Source organism: Lycorma delicatula, chromosome 1 (genome assembly GCF_047948215.1).
Source record: "Lycorma delicatula isolate Av1 chromosome 1, ASM4794821v1, whole genome shotgun sequence".
Classification (NCBI taxonomy): domain Eukaryota; kingdom Metazoa; phylum Arthropoda; class Insecta; order Hemiptera; family Fulgoridae; genus Lycorma; species Lycorma delicatula.
This window is the reverse complement of record NC_134455.1, coordinates 63,532,149-63,547,415: the sequence shown is the minus strand read 5'-3', so window position 1 is coordinate 63,547,415 and position 15,267 is coordinate 63,532,149. Positions and strand designations below refer to the sequence as shown.

Sequence of the window (15,267 nt, the reverse complement as noted above, 5' to 3'; positions counted from 1 at the left end):
AATTTAAGCAAAATACTTTCTTTTTTTTCTAATTTAAACACCCCAAAGGCAACCACTACCATAATTAAGCATCACTCCGTCACCTCAAGCTGTAGTGGCAGCAGTCTGCCCTCCCTGTAGAGGCATCCCATCGGGGTCTCCCTAGCATCATTAGGACACACCGACTTCCTCTTCTGGACAGCCAGCTCTCCTACTATAAGCTGTATATCTGTATCTGAGCATCTTTTCCTTTTCAGAAAATCAATGCAGCCTCCTTTTTTCTTTTTTTTAACTAAAAATTTTATGATATAAAATTAATATTTAATTGCACTTTCTGCATTACATAATATATTTGGAAATAGTGTATTTTATTTTTTTATTATAGTACAACGGATCTTTTCTGTTAATGCATTCAACACCTAGTTTTTTTTGTTATTTCTCATGGATTTATATAAAATCTTGATGTAACATCATTTAAGTCATCATACTACATAATGTCATAGATAAATAATTGTGTAAAACAGTTATCTGTGTTAATCTGTATGACTTACAGAAAAGATAGCAGCAACCTGGTATTCTCTATTTGTAACATTATCAGTATCTCATTGTTCTGTCTTGATAGTTCTGTTATTATATGTATTCAGTAATAACAATTTTAATCATTCATCTTCTTAATATTTTTCAATTTTATTCTTGTGTAGGTAGTCATGCTGTGCGATTGATGTGATGAGTTAGTTCATGCAATCAATAGTAAAGAGAAGGCATTCGATTTCCTTAGGGAGAAAGGGATACTGTATTACGGTCGGTTATGTGCTAAGGGCATGAAATGCAGCTGTTTCTTTCAGAAAGCCATCATAGATAAAGATGTCATAACAGACAATGAAATTGCAAAATTGGCTTGTGAAAGGAGACGTAGTTAAAGAGCAGTCAACTTTCACAATACAATTGTTTTTTTTTTTTTATACTCCTGTTCAAAGGAGTACACATAGCCAAAATTTTGCTCCAATGAAGTAAATATAAATCTGGACAGTATTGCTGACTGAAAAAATTGTTTACATAAGATTTGCACTGATTCACTATTGAGAAATCAGAGGAAAAATTAGAGGTGTAAACAAAACTGTAAAGTAGATCAATGATCTTTCAAGCAAAGGAAACTTAATGTTGACCATATGTATCCACAATAGATTACTATTGTGTTTACTGATGGTGTTTACTGAGAAGGTAAAGAGTGTTTTTTCATTGTGCCCCCTGATTGTGAAATGCTGCTGTACATTATTCAGGAGTGTATTGAGCATACCACTACAATTGTGTTAGATATTCTGAAACCATACAGTGACAGATAACATATTCCAGGTATGAATTTTAGGCATCAGACGGTCAGTCGTGTGCAAAGTTTTGTTGATCTTATGTTGGGTGCACATACTCAAACATTTGAGTCATGGATTTCAGCCAAAAGTAGAAATCATAAGGAATGCAATACAAGCAGACAATGGACTCCTGATGCTTGAATTTTTATGGCAGATCGGTTGCATTTTCAGCAAACTTCAGGATGTAAAGGGTATACTGAAATGAAACGGCTAGCACTAGATAGGGAATCTTGGAGAGCTGCATCAAACTAGTCAAATGACTGAAGACAAAAAAAAAAAAATTCTTACAATTGGCCTTGTACAACAGCATCATTGCAGATCATAACTACATAAAAGCATGTTACACTCTCAAAGATTCCCATATAAACTTCATTGAACCTACCTACTCATTATGAACTACTCTCAATTTACTGATTATCATGAGCATCAGTGTAACATTCGTGACTGCTTTTAAACAGCAATTTATTATCGAGTGGAATTCCAACTATTTATGAAATCAAATTCTAATTATGGCTTCCTTTATATTCAACGATGGAGTTCCAACTAACATAAAGTTTAAAGCAAAATTTAACTTATCTTTACTTTTTAAAAACACTTCTTTTTGTATATAAATATAGTAAAATGATGCTGTTTTGTCCAGCCCTTATAAAAGCCATCAACACTTCATTCAACAATTAAGTGTGAGTTGCCATATGTAGTAGTGATTAACAGCAACTTGGTTCCACCATATGTAGATTTTATATATTTTTACATCTTATATGTTATTTGTGTAATTTCAGGAGAAACAGATTTCACCTTCTGTGTTAGGGAAAGTATTCACATTTTTCTTCTTAATTGTAGGGAGGGAAATAAGCATTCATGAATAATTGTATATAGCACATCACATAAAAAGTTAAGCTAAAATTGTCACACTATTAAAATAAAATAAATACATATATATCTATATAAATGTATAGTCTGCTATAGTTAGGATAAAGTATAATTCATATATGAGGTGCTACCCAAAAGTTCGGGGAATTTTACCATAAAAATAAAATACCTTACCATAACTTATAATTTCCACTGTCTCCTTCAAAGTAATCCCCTTGGGCATTGATACAGTGATCCCAGCATTTTTCCCATGATTCCATGCATCCCTGGAACTCTACAGGTGTAAGTGTTCAAAGTACGTTCTGCGTTTCTTCCTGAATCTCCTCAATTGTGTTAAAATGACGACCTTTCAATTGAAATTTTATTTTCGGAAAGAGAAAAAAGTCGCTGGGGCAAGGTCAGGCGAATAGGGTGGGTGGGGAATCACTACCGACTTTTTGGAAGCCAAGAAATTTTGAATGGCTAGCGATGTGTGTGCGACTGCGTTGTCATGGTGCAGAACCCAGCTGTTGTTACCCCACAGATCTGAACGTTTGCACCTAATGCTTTCACGTAACCGCTTCAAAACTTCACAATAGAACATCCCATTGACAGTTTGACCAAGAGGAACAAATTCCTTATGGATAATACCTTTGATGTCGATAAAAACAATCATCATGGACTTCACGTTGCTGTGAACTTGGCATCCTTTTTTTGGCCGCGGTGAACTTGGTGAATTCCACTGCGACGACTCCTGCTTAGTTTCATGGTCATATCCATACACTCACTCTCATCACCTGTTATGATGTTGGAGATGAAGTTAGGGTCATCTCTTGCTGAATTTTTCAATTCACTACAGACAGCTACACGATTTTGTTTCTGGTCGCTGTTGTTTTTTTAGTCTTGGTACGAATTTTGCAGCAATGCATTTCATTTTCAAATTGTCCAACAAGATGTGTTGCACGGACCCATATAACATGTGTACAGTTACACAAACATCATGGATTGTTTGTTTACGATCTGCAACAATAGCCTCTCGCACTTTCACGATGTTTTCTGGTGTTGCACTTGTTGATGGTCTTCCTGAACCCTCATCATCATCGACTGTTGTCCGTCAATCTTTGAATCATTTGTACCACAAAAAAGTTTTACTTTTACTCATAGCATTGTCACCAAATGTTTCCATAAGCATGCAATGGGTTTCTGCACAAGTCTTTTTAAACATGAAGCAAAATTTGATGCAGGTTCTTTGCTCTTTAAAATCTGCCATTTAGAACTTCGCCGAAGCAGTAAAACACAACGTTACACAACCGCACGACAGTCAACAATGCAGCCTCTCACCATCACAGCTGTTGGAACACTGATTCACAAAGCCACATCTAGCGGCAGCAGGTCGTACCAGCTATGGTTCGCACGCAAAATTCAAATTCCCTGAACTTTTGGGTAGCACCTCGTGTAATGTGATTTCACATTAGCAAAAGTTTCATTGCTAGTTAATTGTACTGTTTGATTATTTTTTTTTTTGCAGGCCAGAAAAATTACCACAGAGGCCATGTTTTGATGCAAGAGTTTCTCCAGTAAGTAGAGGCAAATGATATCTATTTTAATATACTGTTTTATTGTATAAAAATATTTTGTTATATATAAAGTAGTACAGAAAAATCCCAGATTAAGCCTAAAAAAAAATATATATTAGCTCACTTTTTTTACAAATCCCACCATCCCTTTAAAGTAATCTCCTTGGGAATGAATACATATGTAAATTCCAATGCCTCTTTCAACCCTTCAAAAGCATCAACAAAACATTTTCATGGAAACCACACAGCACAGTAGCAACTTTTGTTGGTGTTTTCTATGGTGTCAAATTGGTAACCTTTCTGCTTCAATTTTTAGTTTGGGAAACAAAGCAAAGTCACAGGGGACTAGATCCAGAGAGTACAGATTGTGTGTGGGTGGACCTTCTCAAAAAATGTGACCTTTTCATTGTGCTAATGAAAAGGGCACATTTTCATTGTGCTAATTTGGTTTTCCCAAATTTACCATTTGGTTTGCCACATATCTTAAGCTCCTCAAAACATCACACTAAAAGTCAGAATTTAGCATAGCACCAGCAGAAACTAATTTTTAGTGAACACTGTCTTTGATGTCAAAGAACTCTTGCCCCCCCCCCAAGTGCACTAATGCTGTTGCATTAGTACACTAATGCAACAGCACGTCATGACACACATCAACACTCTACTGCTTTTGATCAAGTGACAAATTTTGCAATAACATGTGTTTCAATTATCAGCTAACATTTTTTAGTCATTTCCATAACCAATTCCAACCATGCCATACAATTCATGGATTGTTCACAGGCAGTCTTCATGAATGAGTCCCAAATTTTCTGGTGTTTTGCTTGTAAAAATAATTATAATTTTCAAGTAACATTTTAACAGCCTTAAAACGAGCAAGTTATTCAGAAACCGGTATTTAACTTAATCACCTTTGTAAAAGCCTTACAAAGCTGTCAAAAAACCTCTTTTTTTTTCTTAGTCATTTGACTGGTTTTTATCCAGTTCTCCATGATTCTGTATCTAGTGCTAGTCGTTTCATTTCAGTATACCCCCTACATCCTGCATACCTAACAATCTGTTTTATATATTCAAATGTTGCCTGCCTGCATAATTTTTTTTTCTACCTCTCCCTCCAGTATTAAAGCGACTATTCCAGGATGCCTTAATATGTGGCCTATAAGTCTGTCTCTCCTTTTAACTATATTTTTCCAAATGCTTCTTTCTTCATCAGTTTGCTGCAACACCTCTTCGTTTGTCACTTTATCCACCAATCTTATTTTTAACATTCTCTTATAGCACCACATTTCAAAAGCTTCTAATCTTTTCTTCTCAGGTCGTCTGATCATCCAAGTTTCACTCCCATATAAAGTTACTCTCCAAACATAAACTTTCAAAAATGTTATCCTGACGTTTAAATTAATTTTTGATATAAAAAAATTATATTTCTGACTGAAGACTCGTTTCACCTCTGCTAATCAGCATTTTATATCACTTCTGCTTTGTTCATCTTTAATAATCCTACTTCTTAAACAACAAAATTCTTCTTCCTCCATAATCTTTTCTCTTCCTATTTTTTACATTCAGTGGTCCATCTTCATTATTTCTTCTACATTTCATTACTTTCGTTTTGTTCTTGTTTACTTTCATGCGGTAGTTCTTTCGTAGGACTTCATCCATGTCGTTCATTGTTTCTTCTAAATCTTTTTTACTTTCAGCTAGAATTACTGTATCATCAGCAAATTGTAGCATCTTTATCATTTCATCTTGTACTGTTACTCCGGATTTAAATTGTTCTTTAACATCATTAAATACTAGTTCTATGTTAACATTAAAAAGAAACAGCGATAGGGAACATCCTTGTCAGACTCCCTTTTTTATTACGGCTTCTTTCTTATGTTCTTCAATTATTACTTTTGCTGCTTGATTCCTGTAAATGCTAACAGTTGTTCTTCTGTCTCTGTATTTGAACCCTAATTTTTTTTTTAATTCTGAAATTTTATTCAGTCTATGTTATCGAATGCTTTTTCTAGGTCTATAAATGCCAAGTATGTTGGTTTGTATTTCTTTTATATTCCTTCTACTGTTAATCTGAGCGCTAAAATTGCTTCCCTTGTCCCTATACTTTTCCTGAAACCAAATTGGTCTTCTCCTAACACTTCATCACTCTCCTATCAGTTCTTCTGTACAGAATTCTAGTTAAAATTTTTGATGCATGACTAGTTAAGCTAATTGTTCTGTATTCTTCATTGATACCTTGCAGTATCACCCGGTTTTTTCCATGTGTATATTCTTCTATTATGATTTTTAAACTGGGTGTTGGCAATTACTAAATTATACTTCATACAAAACTCTGTAAGTCAGTCCCCTCTTTCATTCCTTTTGCCCAGCCTTCCTTGCCCAGGAAATATTCACTCACAATATTTCCTTCCTTTCTTTTTCCAATGCTTGCATTCCATTTTCCAACTATTATTAAATTTTCATCCTCTTTTATGAGTTCAATTGCTTTGTCAATTTCATCATATACACACCCTACCTCATCATCATCATCATCATGGGCACTTGTAAGCATATACATGTTAACAATCATTGTCAACTTAGGTTTTGATTTAATCCTTATTAAAATGATTCTGTCGGTATGCATTGTGCAATATTCTATCCTCTTCCCTATCTTCTTGTTCATTACAAAACCTACTCCTGCCTGCCCTTTATTTGAAGCTGAGTTAATTATTCTAAAATCACCTGACCAAAAGTCGTTTTCTTCCCACCGAACTTCGCTAATTCCTACTACATTTATCCTATCCATTTCCCTCTTTAAATTTTCTAACCTACCAATCTTTTGTAGACTTCTAACATGCTCCGACTTTTAGAATGTTATTTTTTAATTTACTGGTTTTCTTTGGTAGTCCCCACTCAGTGATCCAAAAAGGGGACTAGTTTACCTCCGGAATATTTTACCAAGGAAGCGTCTCCATCTTTGTTATATGAAAATGCAGAGAGTTATATTTTCTTGGAAAAAAATCAGCTGTAATTTTCCATTGCTTTTAGCTGCATAGTACTCAAGATTCAGTGATGTTGATATGGTCGTTTAAGTCGTCCTGACCTATGCCCTTTTCAACTACTGAAAGAGCTGCTGCTCTCTTTCAGGAATCACTGAATCTGAATCTGTCTGAATCTGAGTCTGGCTCTCAACAGATACTTCTCCAATATGGATGCACCTTTGCTACTCTGTTAGCTACTCTGTTTCACTAAGCACGCAAGCCCCCTCACCATCAACAAGGTCTCATGATTCATAGAAGGAGCTTCATTAGCCAAAACCTCATTAGCCAATTTAAAAGGTTCAGCCAAAAGTTTATGCATGCCTATGTTTAAATTTATTGGTCATCGGAGATGAGTAAATAACACAAGCTTATAAATTTTTATCTGGACTGAGCATATGCACACAATACAATGCCACTCAGCAAACTGATAAGAGTACACTTTGGCATAATGACGTCCAGTAGCTTGTACAGTAATTCTTTGGAAGTATAGACCAGGAACATTCTGATACCACATCATGTTATACAGCTACAACTGAATCGTACAACCTTGACTGTGAACAGTTTTTATGGTAAAAATCTGTCATATAGTCAATGTTATTATCCATGATAATAACTGAGAACAGGATCACACATAAATCAAAATTTTAGCAAAGTAGCAGTTGATTCAAAAATAATATTTAATAGAGTTATATGTATTAAAATGTCTTTGTTACTATACTGCAGTACAGTATTTACATGTAGTTTATATTAAGCTATAACGGTAAATAATAAAATAAAATATGGTAAGTACATTAAAATAAAATATTACAAACATTGTAAAAGGAATATCCAGAAATTTATTCAAAAAACGTATTAATATTTAACAAATTTTCACTATCACTGTACATAAATAGATTGTACTTACTGTAGTGTATGTACTACACAATGCATCAACAAATAAAAATTAAAAGTACAGTAGCTAATGAGAAAAAAGTACATAGATATTAAATAAAAATTAGATATTAAATTAATAAATTGTGTATTTTACTCTTTTAGATTTTTTTAAAAATAAGATGCAATTGATTTTTTTTTTAGTGTCTGAAAACTCTTTTTATTGAACTTCATTTGTGTACCATAATATTATCAAACAATGAATGATATATATCTTATTATATCCACAGTGAACTAGTACAGAATTATCATACTCAAAACAACCACACATTCATGTACCAAATAAATGAGAGTGAAACCTATCACAAAATGATGAAAGACTTTAAGCATCATGAAAGAACTTTTAGCATCTTTACAATTTTTTAAAACTTTATTTTTTTCCAATAGGCATCGCAGTTAAACCACTCGTGGATAATTGGGAGTTGACTGTATCTGTAACTATAGATTCTTATCTGTTCATTACCACCTAAAATAATGAAAAACTTTATTGAGCATGTAAACCTAATTGCTTCAGGTTTGTGATTTTCTTAGTGTAATTCTTTTTTTTGCATTACCTTTTCCTCTGCTGACTATGTTAGATATAAATGAGTCAGAAGTTAAACCTGAATTTAAATCTACAACTATCAAACTCATTGGGGAAGGAAACAAATAATGGAGTAAAAATATGTTTTAATAAAACTTTTCAAAATATATATTATCACTGGTACTAATACCGTTTGGTAACTTCTCCGTAAATCAACAATAGGCATGCGTGAGATGGTTTGTGTTCATATAATGTTTTATGAATCATTAAACTGCTTGTTTTATTTGTTGTATTATAATTATTAGAAAAAAGGCAGGCCTACGGCCCACCACAAAAATATTACATAGTTTATGTTTCATTTAACATGATTTTGTTAAATGTTTTTGACAATTGCAACTAAATATTGTTCATGAATTTAGCATACTAATACCAAAAACTTTTACATCGAAAGCTTCAAAACCCTGAACATTCTTAGCTGTTTCTTGAGTTGTGATTTTTTTAACACAGCTCTAACCCCAATGTTTTCCTTTTTATCCCCAAAACACAAATATAATTTCAGATAAATTCTTTGTATCAAGAGATATAAATGGTTCAAATGAATGGATCCTTCAAGAAGTATAAATTGTTTGAACGAATGAATTGTTTGTGTGCTGTACACACTTGGGGCACCACCATTGGTTTGCTCTGCACCAATAGCAACAAAAATAAAAATGTGAGCACATACAACAAACAAACCCGTGAACCATTCTTTTTTTATAGGAAAGTTAAGTGCCTAAATTTATTTTAAAAAATTGTTGTTTATTTACAACTAATGCTTCATAAATTAAATTGTGTAGGAAAAGTTTTATAATCTTGATAAATCAATGATAATTATAATAATATGATTACTATTATTATTGCAAATATTTAAAGGTAGTCTGTAGAAATTAGCCAGAACTGTGTTGAATACTCTGGGTGAGAAATTGGATTATTAATATACTGTTAACATCATTTTATTTTTGCATACATAATATATGCAATCTTTCTTTACACCTAAGAATTTTAGTATGACTTTTTTATAATTTTGTTATATTACAGTATTATTATTATATCTTTACATTAATGTTGTTTCCTTGCTTTCTTTTTAAATTTACAGTAAGATTACTGTATATTACTAAATAACAGTAAGATGTAAAATATCTGTTAATATTAGCTCTAGATCGTATCAGTTTCTCTGTGTTTATATGATCTGCATAAAATATTACATGACTTCTATAATCACTAATGACACCTAATTGATGTACATTAAGATAGAACTAGACCTATTGAAACATTTTGAAATTAATTTGTCCCAACACAACTGATATTATTTGCTTTTTCTTTGTAACCAGTTGTCTTGCCACACACACTGTAGTAGCAATATGAAGACAACAAACATAACAAAGACTGTTGTTAGTTGTAGTTTTTAATATTGTGAAAACTTACTTGTTTATTATTTGCTTTAGTACTGCACTTTTTTGTAATGTGATCTATTAACTAATTTTTTGAATTGAAATCACAGAAAACTCATTTCTGAAAATATTCACATTTTTCCCCACCTTCTACTATTATTGTAAATTTATTTTAAAGTAATTATCTGCCAAAGTTCTAACCAATTAAATTTTCTCTATTTTTATAGTGTAAATGGTGTTTCAAATTTCAGATCGATGATGGATGTTTTTCTTCCTTTGAGGAGCGCATAGCTTAATACAAACTTACAGAGGAAAAAAACACCTGTTAATCTAAACCTCCTCTTTTATTTTTTTTAATAATGTTGTAAACATCAAGTAATGCAATATTTATTTATTTTATTTTTTGTTTGTTTTGGGAAGTGCAGAGCTGTGCACTGTATTTTAAATTAAATTTGTTTGTCAGTTACTTTTTTATCATCATATTGTATTACAATAGAGTAAGTTACATAAAATAATACATTTAATAGAAAGAAGTATACTATTTCACTTAATTTATATAGTGTTTATTTATATATAAAACTAAAATAAACTGGTTTATTTTTTTACAGCATTTATATTATTCTATTATACATACAGATACCATAACTGCATTTTATAAATACAAAACGTTAAATTGAATATTAATAACAAAATTTACTAATTATATAAAATTGAGAAAAATCTCCTTTTATAATTTTATTTCAACGTATATAATTATATGTAAAGGTTTGCCTGAGGCAAACCTTTTTTTTGTTGTTCTTATGCACATAATGTTAAATTTAGTGCAGATTTGGAATTACCTTTTCACTTCCCTTGTGATGTCACAGACTCCTGTGTTATATAATGCCATTGGACCTAGTGGATTGGTCTGACACTATGGTACTCCAGCTAATTTTTTGTCACATTGGAGCTGATAGCTGCTAACAGATAATTTTTTTATTTAAGTTAATTTTTTTATTTTTTTAAGTCTTTCTACATGCTTGTATACATTTTTCTACTCCTTTTAATGACTTTTGTTGTTTGTTTGTTTATCATGTGGTTGTCAAATATTTGTTGTTTCTTCTTACCAAATAAATTCTGCCTTAGCCTGCTCTCTTGAATTCAATTTTTAGACAATCAATTAATTTCCTGGATGTACCAAGAACAGGTAATGTGTTTGGATGGTACATGTGCTTAGGAGGACTGCTTGAAAGGATTACAGACTGTCAGGCCGTCATTTGTATGTGGTGTACTGAGGTGTCTCTGAAAGTGTGATCTCTTATACGGCATCTGTTTTGGCCCATAGGTTGGAATGAAATCCATTCCAACTCCATAGTTGGAGTGCCCAGCGCAGAGCCTTAATTTTACACACTAGTGTTTTTAAAACAACCTCCTACGAGGCTACCACTGTATTGGGAAAGGCTCTCCCAATCGATTTAGTGGTGAAAGTTCCATGTGGAAATTGCAAAGATGCAGGGAGGCTGAGGTATTTGGGATGCGGTTTCAAGCCGGGCCTGTACCAAAGCAGAACGGTAATCACAATGCACCGGTTCTAAATTTTGAACAGTTGCCCATCTCCCACCTGCAGAGGATTTACAGCCTCGTGATGGAAGCATGGCAGCAGCAATGACACGCGATGACTATGGGAAGATTTTTGTATAGTTTTATGCAAGATCTGGGGGGATGGTATGCCTCTCCTTCATTTTTAAGGGCAACGGGAGCCCGAGTTCTCTCCAACCATGTAAATTTAAACCAATATCTGTTTCGGTTCCACCTGGCAGCTGATGAGCTGTGCGTCTGCGGGTAGGTCCAGTCAAATGAACACATGATGTTCAACTGTCCAGCTCTTGGGGAGGCCAGAACTCAGGCCACCCTGGAACTTAGAGATCAAGGGAAAAATTGGCCACTCACAAGCAGCGAGTCAGTGTGGTGAGAGCCGCATTGTCGGACCGTGTGGGGGAGTTCCTTGATGCAGTTGCTTTGTTCAACCGACATCAGTTGCTTTGTTACCTAAGAGAGAAGACTTTCCTACCATGCTGCTGTAGGAAGCTAACCGAGAGATATGGCTGGCTACCAGCCAGATTAAGGCTCCTAGCACTTTAATGGTGGTCAGGTACTTACTGGCACTCAACAGCCTAGGTATGGCAGTGAATTGCTGTCTTTGACGAGATAAATTAATTATTGATAGTCATATATGTTTTAGTAGTTGACAGGGTGCGCCTACTCATTTTACTGATATATGACAAGTGGGGGGCGTTGGGACATGCAAGTGAGTGGGTATGGTACCACGCTTATTCCACTCACGCTTTTAGGTTAGCTCTAGGAGCTAGTTAGGACACTGGTCGCTAAACTGTTTCGTGGCTCAGTAGCCGTTTGTGGTACAGACATTCGGTCTTATACTTTAGGGCGTCCGAATGGGTTGGTGGCGGGAGAAATGCCAAGCAAACCAAAAAAAACCAATGTGTTTGTGCCTCTAAGCAATCTTAGCAGCCCTCCAGCAAAGTTGTAACAATTTGTCATAAAGTAGGTAACAAACAATTCATCACATCACATAAAATGATACATGGTTTATGGTTCATTTGAAGAAAACAAAATGGTAAATGCTGTTTTTTCCAGGCCAATATCAAAATTGATTGAAACTCATAAAGTGGAATATTTATATATTACAGTTATATGACAGTATTTTATGAATTAAAAAAAGTTAGTAACACTTATTATTATCTTTATAATTTTAATTTAAATAATTAAAATAGATTATATTATATAAACAATATATTTTCATACATACACACCAACACATACACACATATATATATATATATATATATATATATATATTATAATGAAATTAAGAACTAAGTAATATATAATTTTTTGAATCAACCAAAAGTTTTGTGTTTGGCAGTAAAAAAAAAAACAAAAGAAAAAAGATTACATATTACAATTTAAAAAAATATGAGGTGTGTCAGAAAAGTAATGAAACTGGCAACACTGGGAGCAATCTAGCAATGATACAGGCTCCCCCTTCACCTAATTTGTGCATCAGCCACTCGCAGATGCTCAGTGAAAGTTTCAACCTTGCAGGAACTATGCAACTCTGGAGAACATGATAAGTGAAGTTGTGTTTTTGTAGTGCATTATGAAAATGTAACCATGAAATCTGGAGTATCGGTGTGCCACCAAATTTTGTGTTAAACTTGGTGAATCTACAACTCTGACCAATGAAAAGTTGCAACAAGCTTTTCGGGAATATTCTTGCCAAAGACGCAAAGCATTTTTGCAGCGCCAGGAAGCAGTGGAAGATGAACCTCGCTCCAGGAGGTTTTTGTCATAGAAAACTGAGGAATCTGTGGAAAGAGTGAAGGTTCTTGTGATGTCAGACCATCAACTGACTTGAAACTAATGAGTGTTGTGTTAAATTTGAATCATTTTACTCATCATCAGATTTTGACTCAAGATTTGGGAAAGAGAAATTTGTATGTCAAGTTGTCAGAAAGCCTTTCTGTTGAATAGAAGCAAAATGAAAGGATTTGTGCCTTGACCTTCTCAACAGAATCAAAAATGATATCCAGGGTTCTTTAATTGTGTGATTACTGATTATGAATCAGATTTTTGAATACGATCCAGAAAAAACATGTCAAAAATAAAGAGTGGCACACTGATACTTCTACATCAAAGAAAGCTCAAATGAGCTAATTTTAATATGTATAAAAATAAAATAAAATTTTTGAAAAAAAATCAGTCTCATTACACTGCCACATCTTGTACTGTTATTTCCTATTACTAATACTGGTTATAAGCTGATTAAAAAAAAAATTAATTGTAAATATAAACTTATTTTTTTATAGAACTTGTAAATTCAGCTCAGAGCATTAACTGATATTTGTACATTTATTAAGAATTGAATGTAATCGTTATTTATTCAGGCTTTAAATTTGTAAAATAGATTTAAAGTAATGCATATCAGAAATATACCTTTACTAAAAAAGGGCATGTTTATACATAGTAAAATATGTAATTGTTTTAAAAATTGTTGCAGATATTTTCAAAACAAACTACTGTGATAACACTGCCAATAATAAAAAAGCCAGGATGTGTGCTGCCAGGAAGTAAGTCAGCAGTTAAGAAAGAGGTATTAATTTTTTTTTAATTGAAGATTATGTTATTTATTATCAATACATGTTCTGACAATAATTGTCTTGTTTTAATTGATTATTATTCATAAAAATCAATAAACAAATTATAATTTAATTAGCTTTCATCAGCTACTTTATTTTTTGTAAAAATGTAATTTTAATTAAAAGCCATTAATTTTTTATAAAGAAAAAAAATTGGTAAAAAGAAGCTTTTCTTTTGCTTTAAGCAGGAGTGTACTTGTTTGCAGTTAAAACAAACATAACTTAATTTAAAATATATTAATTCATCAGTACCACATTAACTGTAAATGTAATCAGTATCTTCATAAGTTTTCTGAATTGAAAGCCATTTTACACTGCTAAAACCAGTTTACCTCTTCCAACTTTAGGCTTCTAAATAAAAAACAGACTTTTTCAATATTACAATTCTTTTTTTCGGGCATTTTCCATAGAAATTTTTCTCACCCATTGGCCCTGTCTGTATGTTCCATTAAGAATTTTTCTTCTTTCCTTATATTTTTTATACCTAAAAGCCACTTTCTTAAAGATATACAAGACTAATTGTTTACAGCCATTAAAATGTATTTTTTTCTCTCAAATCAGCTTTTATTTTTTCAGTCACTGGATTTCACCATAGCCATAAAAATTAAAAAATGAACAACAAATTACACATTTCATAAAAGTAATCAAATTCTGTATCTACCTTCTCTTTTGTAATGCTTTCTTAGCCTATCAAAAACCCAGAATATCTGTAGTAAATACATTCACTTTTTGTTTGTGTGTTTGTTGAACAGAGCTTCAGCTTTCAGTTTTTGCATCTTTGGGTACTTTAAGTTATTATAATGGAAATGTCAAGAAAAGTTTGGTAAAATTTATGCACTATAACTTCTTAGTTTGCTTTCTGTGGTCTTTATTTTTGTATCAGTTGTTTTTAATTGGAGTGGATTTACAACAGATTTTCATTAAAATAATAACATTCATTTGTTATGAAGTGCCAAAGCAAATTAACTATAACCAGCTATCTTAAGTTTTCATCTTTAGGTAATTACCTCACCAAAGCCACAAGTCTAAATCAAATCACCAATCAAAACTAATATTTAAACATTACATTTTGAAGTAATATACTTTTTGATATCATGCTGACTTATTTATGTGCTATAACAGAAAATTCACCATTGTTGGTAATGGTAAAGGACAAGTTAAATGTAACTGTTCAATCAGTGAAGAAGCTCACACTTTAATGTTTGGTCTACCCAGTATTACGAGTGTGTTTACCGCTGAACTATACGCTATAAATAAGGCTCTAAACATCATTAACCCTAAATATAGAAAAATTCTTATTTGCAGTGACTCGTGTAGTGCTCTCCAAGCCTTAAAAAACTTTTATTCCACACATCCTATCGTCATTGAAATTTACAACGCAATCGCTGAGTTTAATAAT

General features: G+C 32.8%; 1 protein-coding gene across 2 annotated transcripts in view; it reads left to right on the top strand.

The window, feature by feature from the left end:
• LOC142319014 (uncharacterized) overlaps positions 1-15,267 on the top strand; it is a 61,665-nt gene that overhangs the window by 23,433 nt on the left and 22,965 nt on the right. For both annotated transcript variants that reach the window (XM_075355819.1, XM_075355808.1), the window contains exons 4-5: positions 3,724-3,772; positions 13,730-13,822. In XM_075355819.1, coding sequence (XP_075211934.1) covers positions 3,724-3,772; positions 13,730-13,822 — 142 coding nt within the window. The remainder of the gene's footprint in view (positions 1-3,723; positions 3,773-13,729; positions 13,823-15,267) is intronic.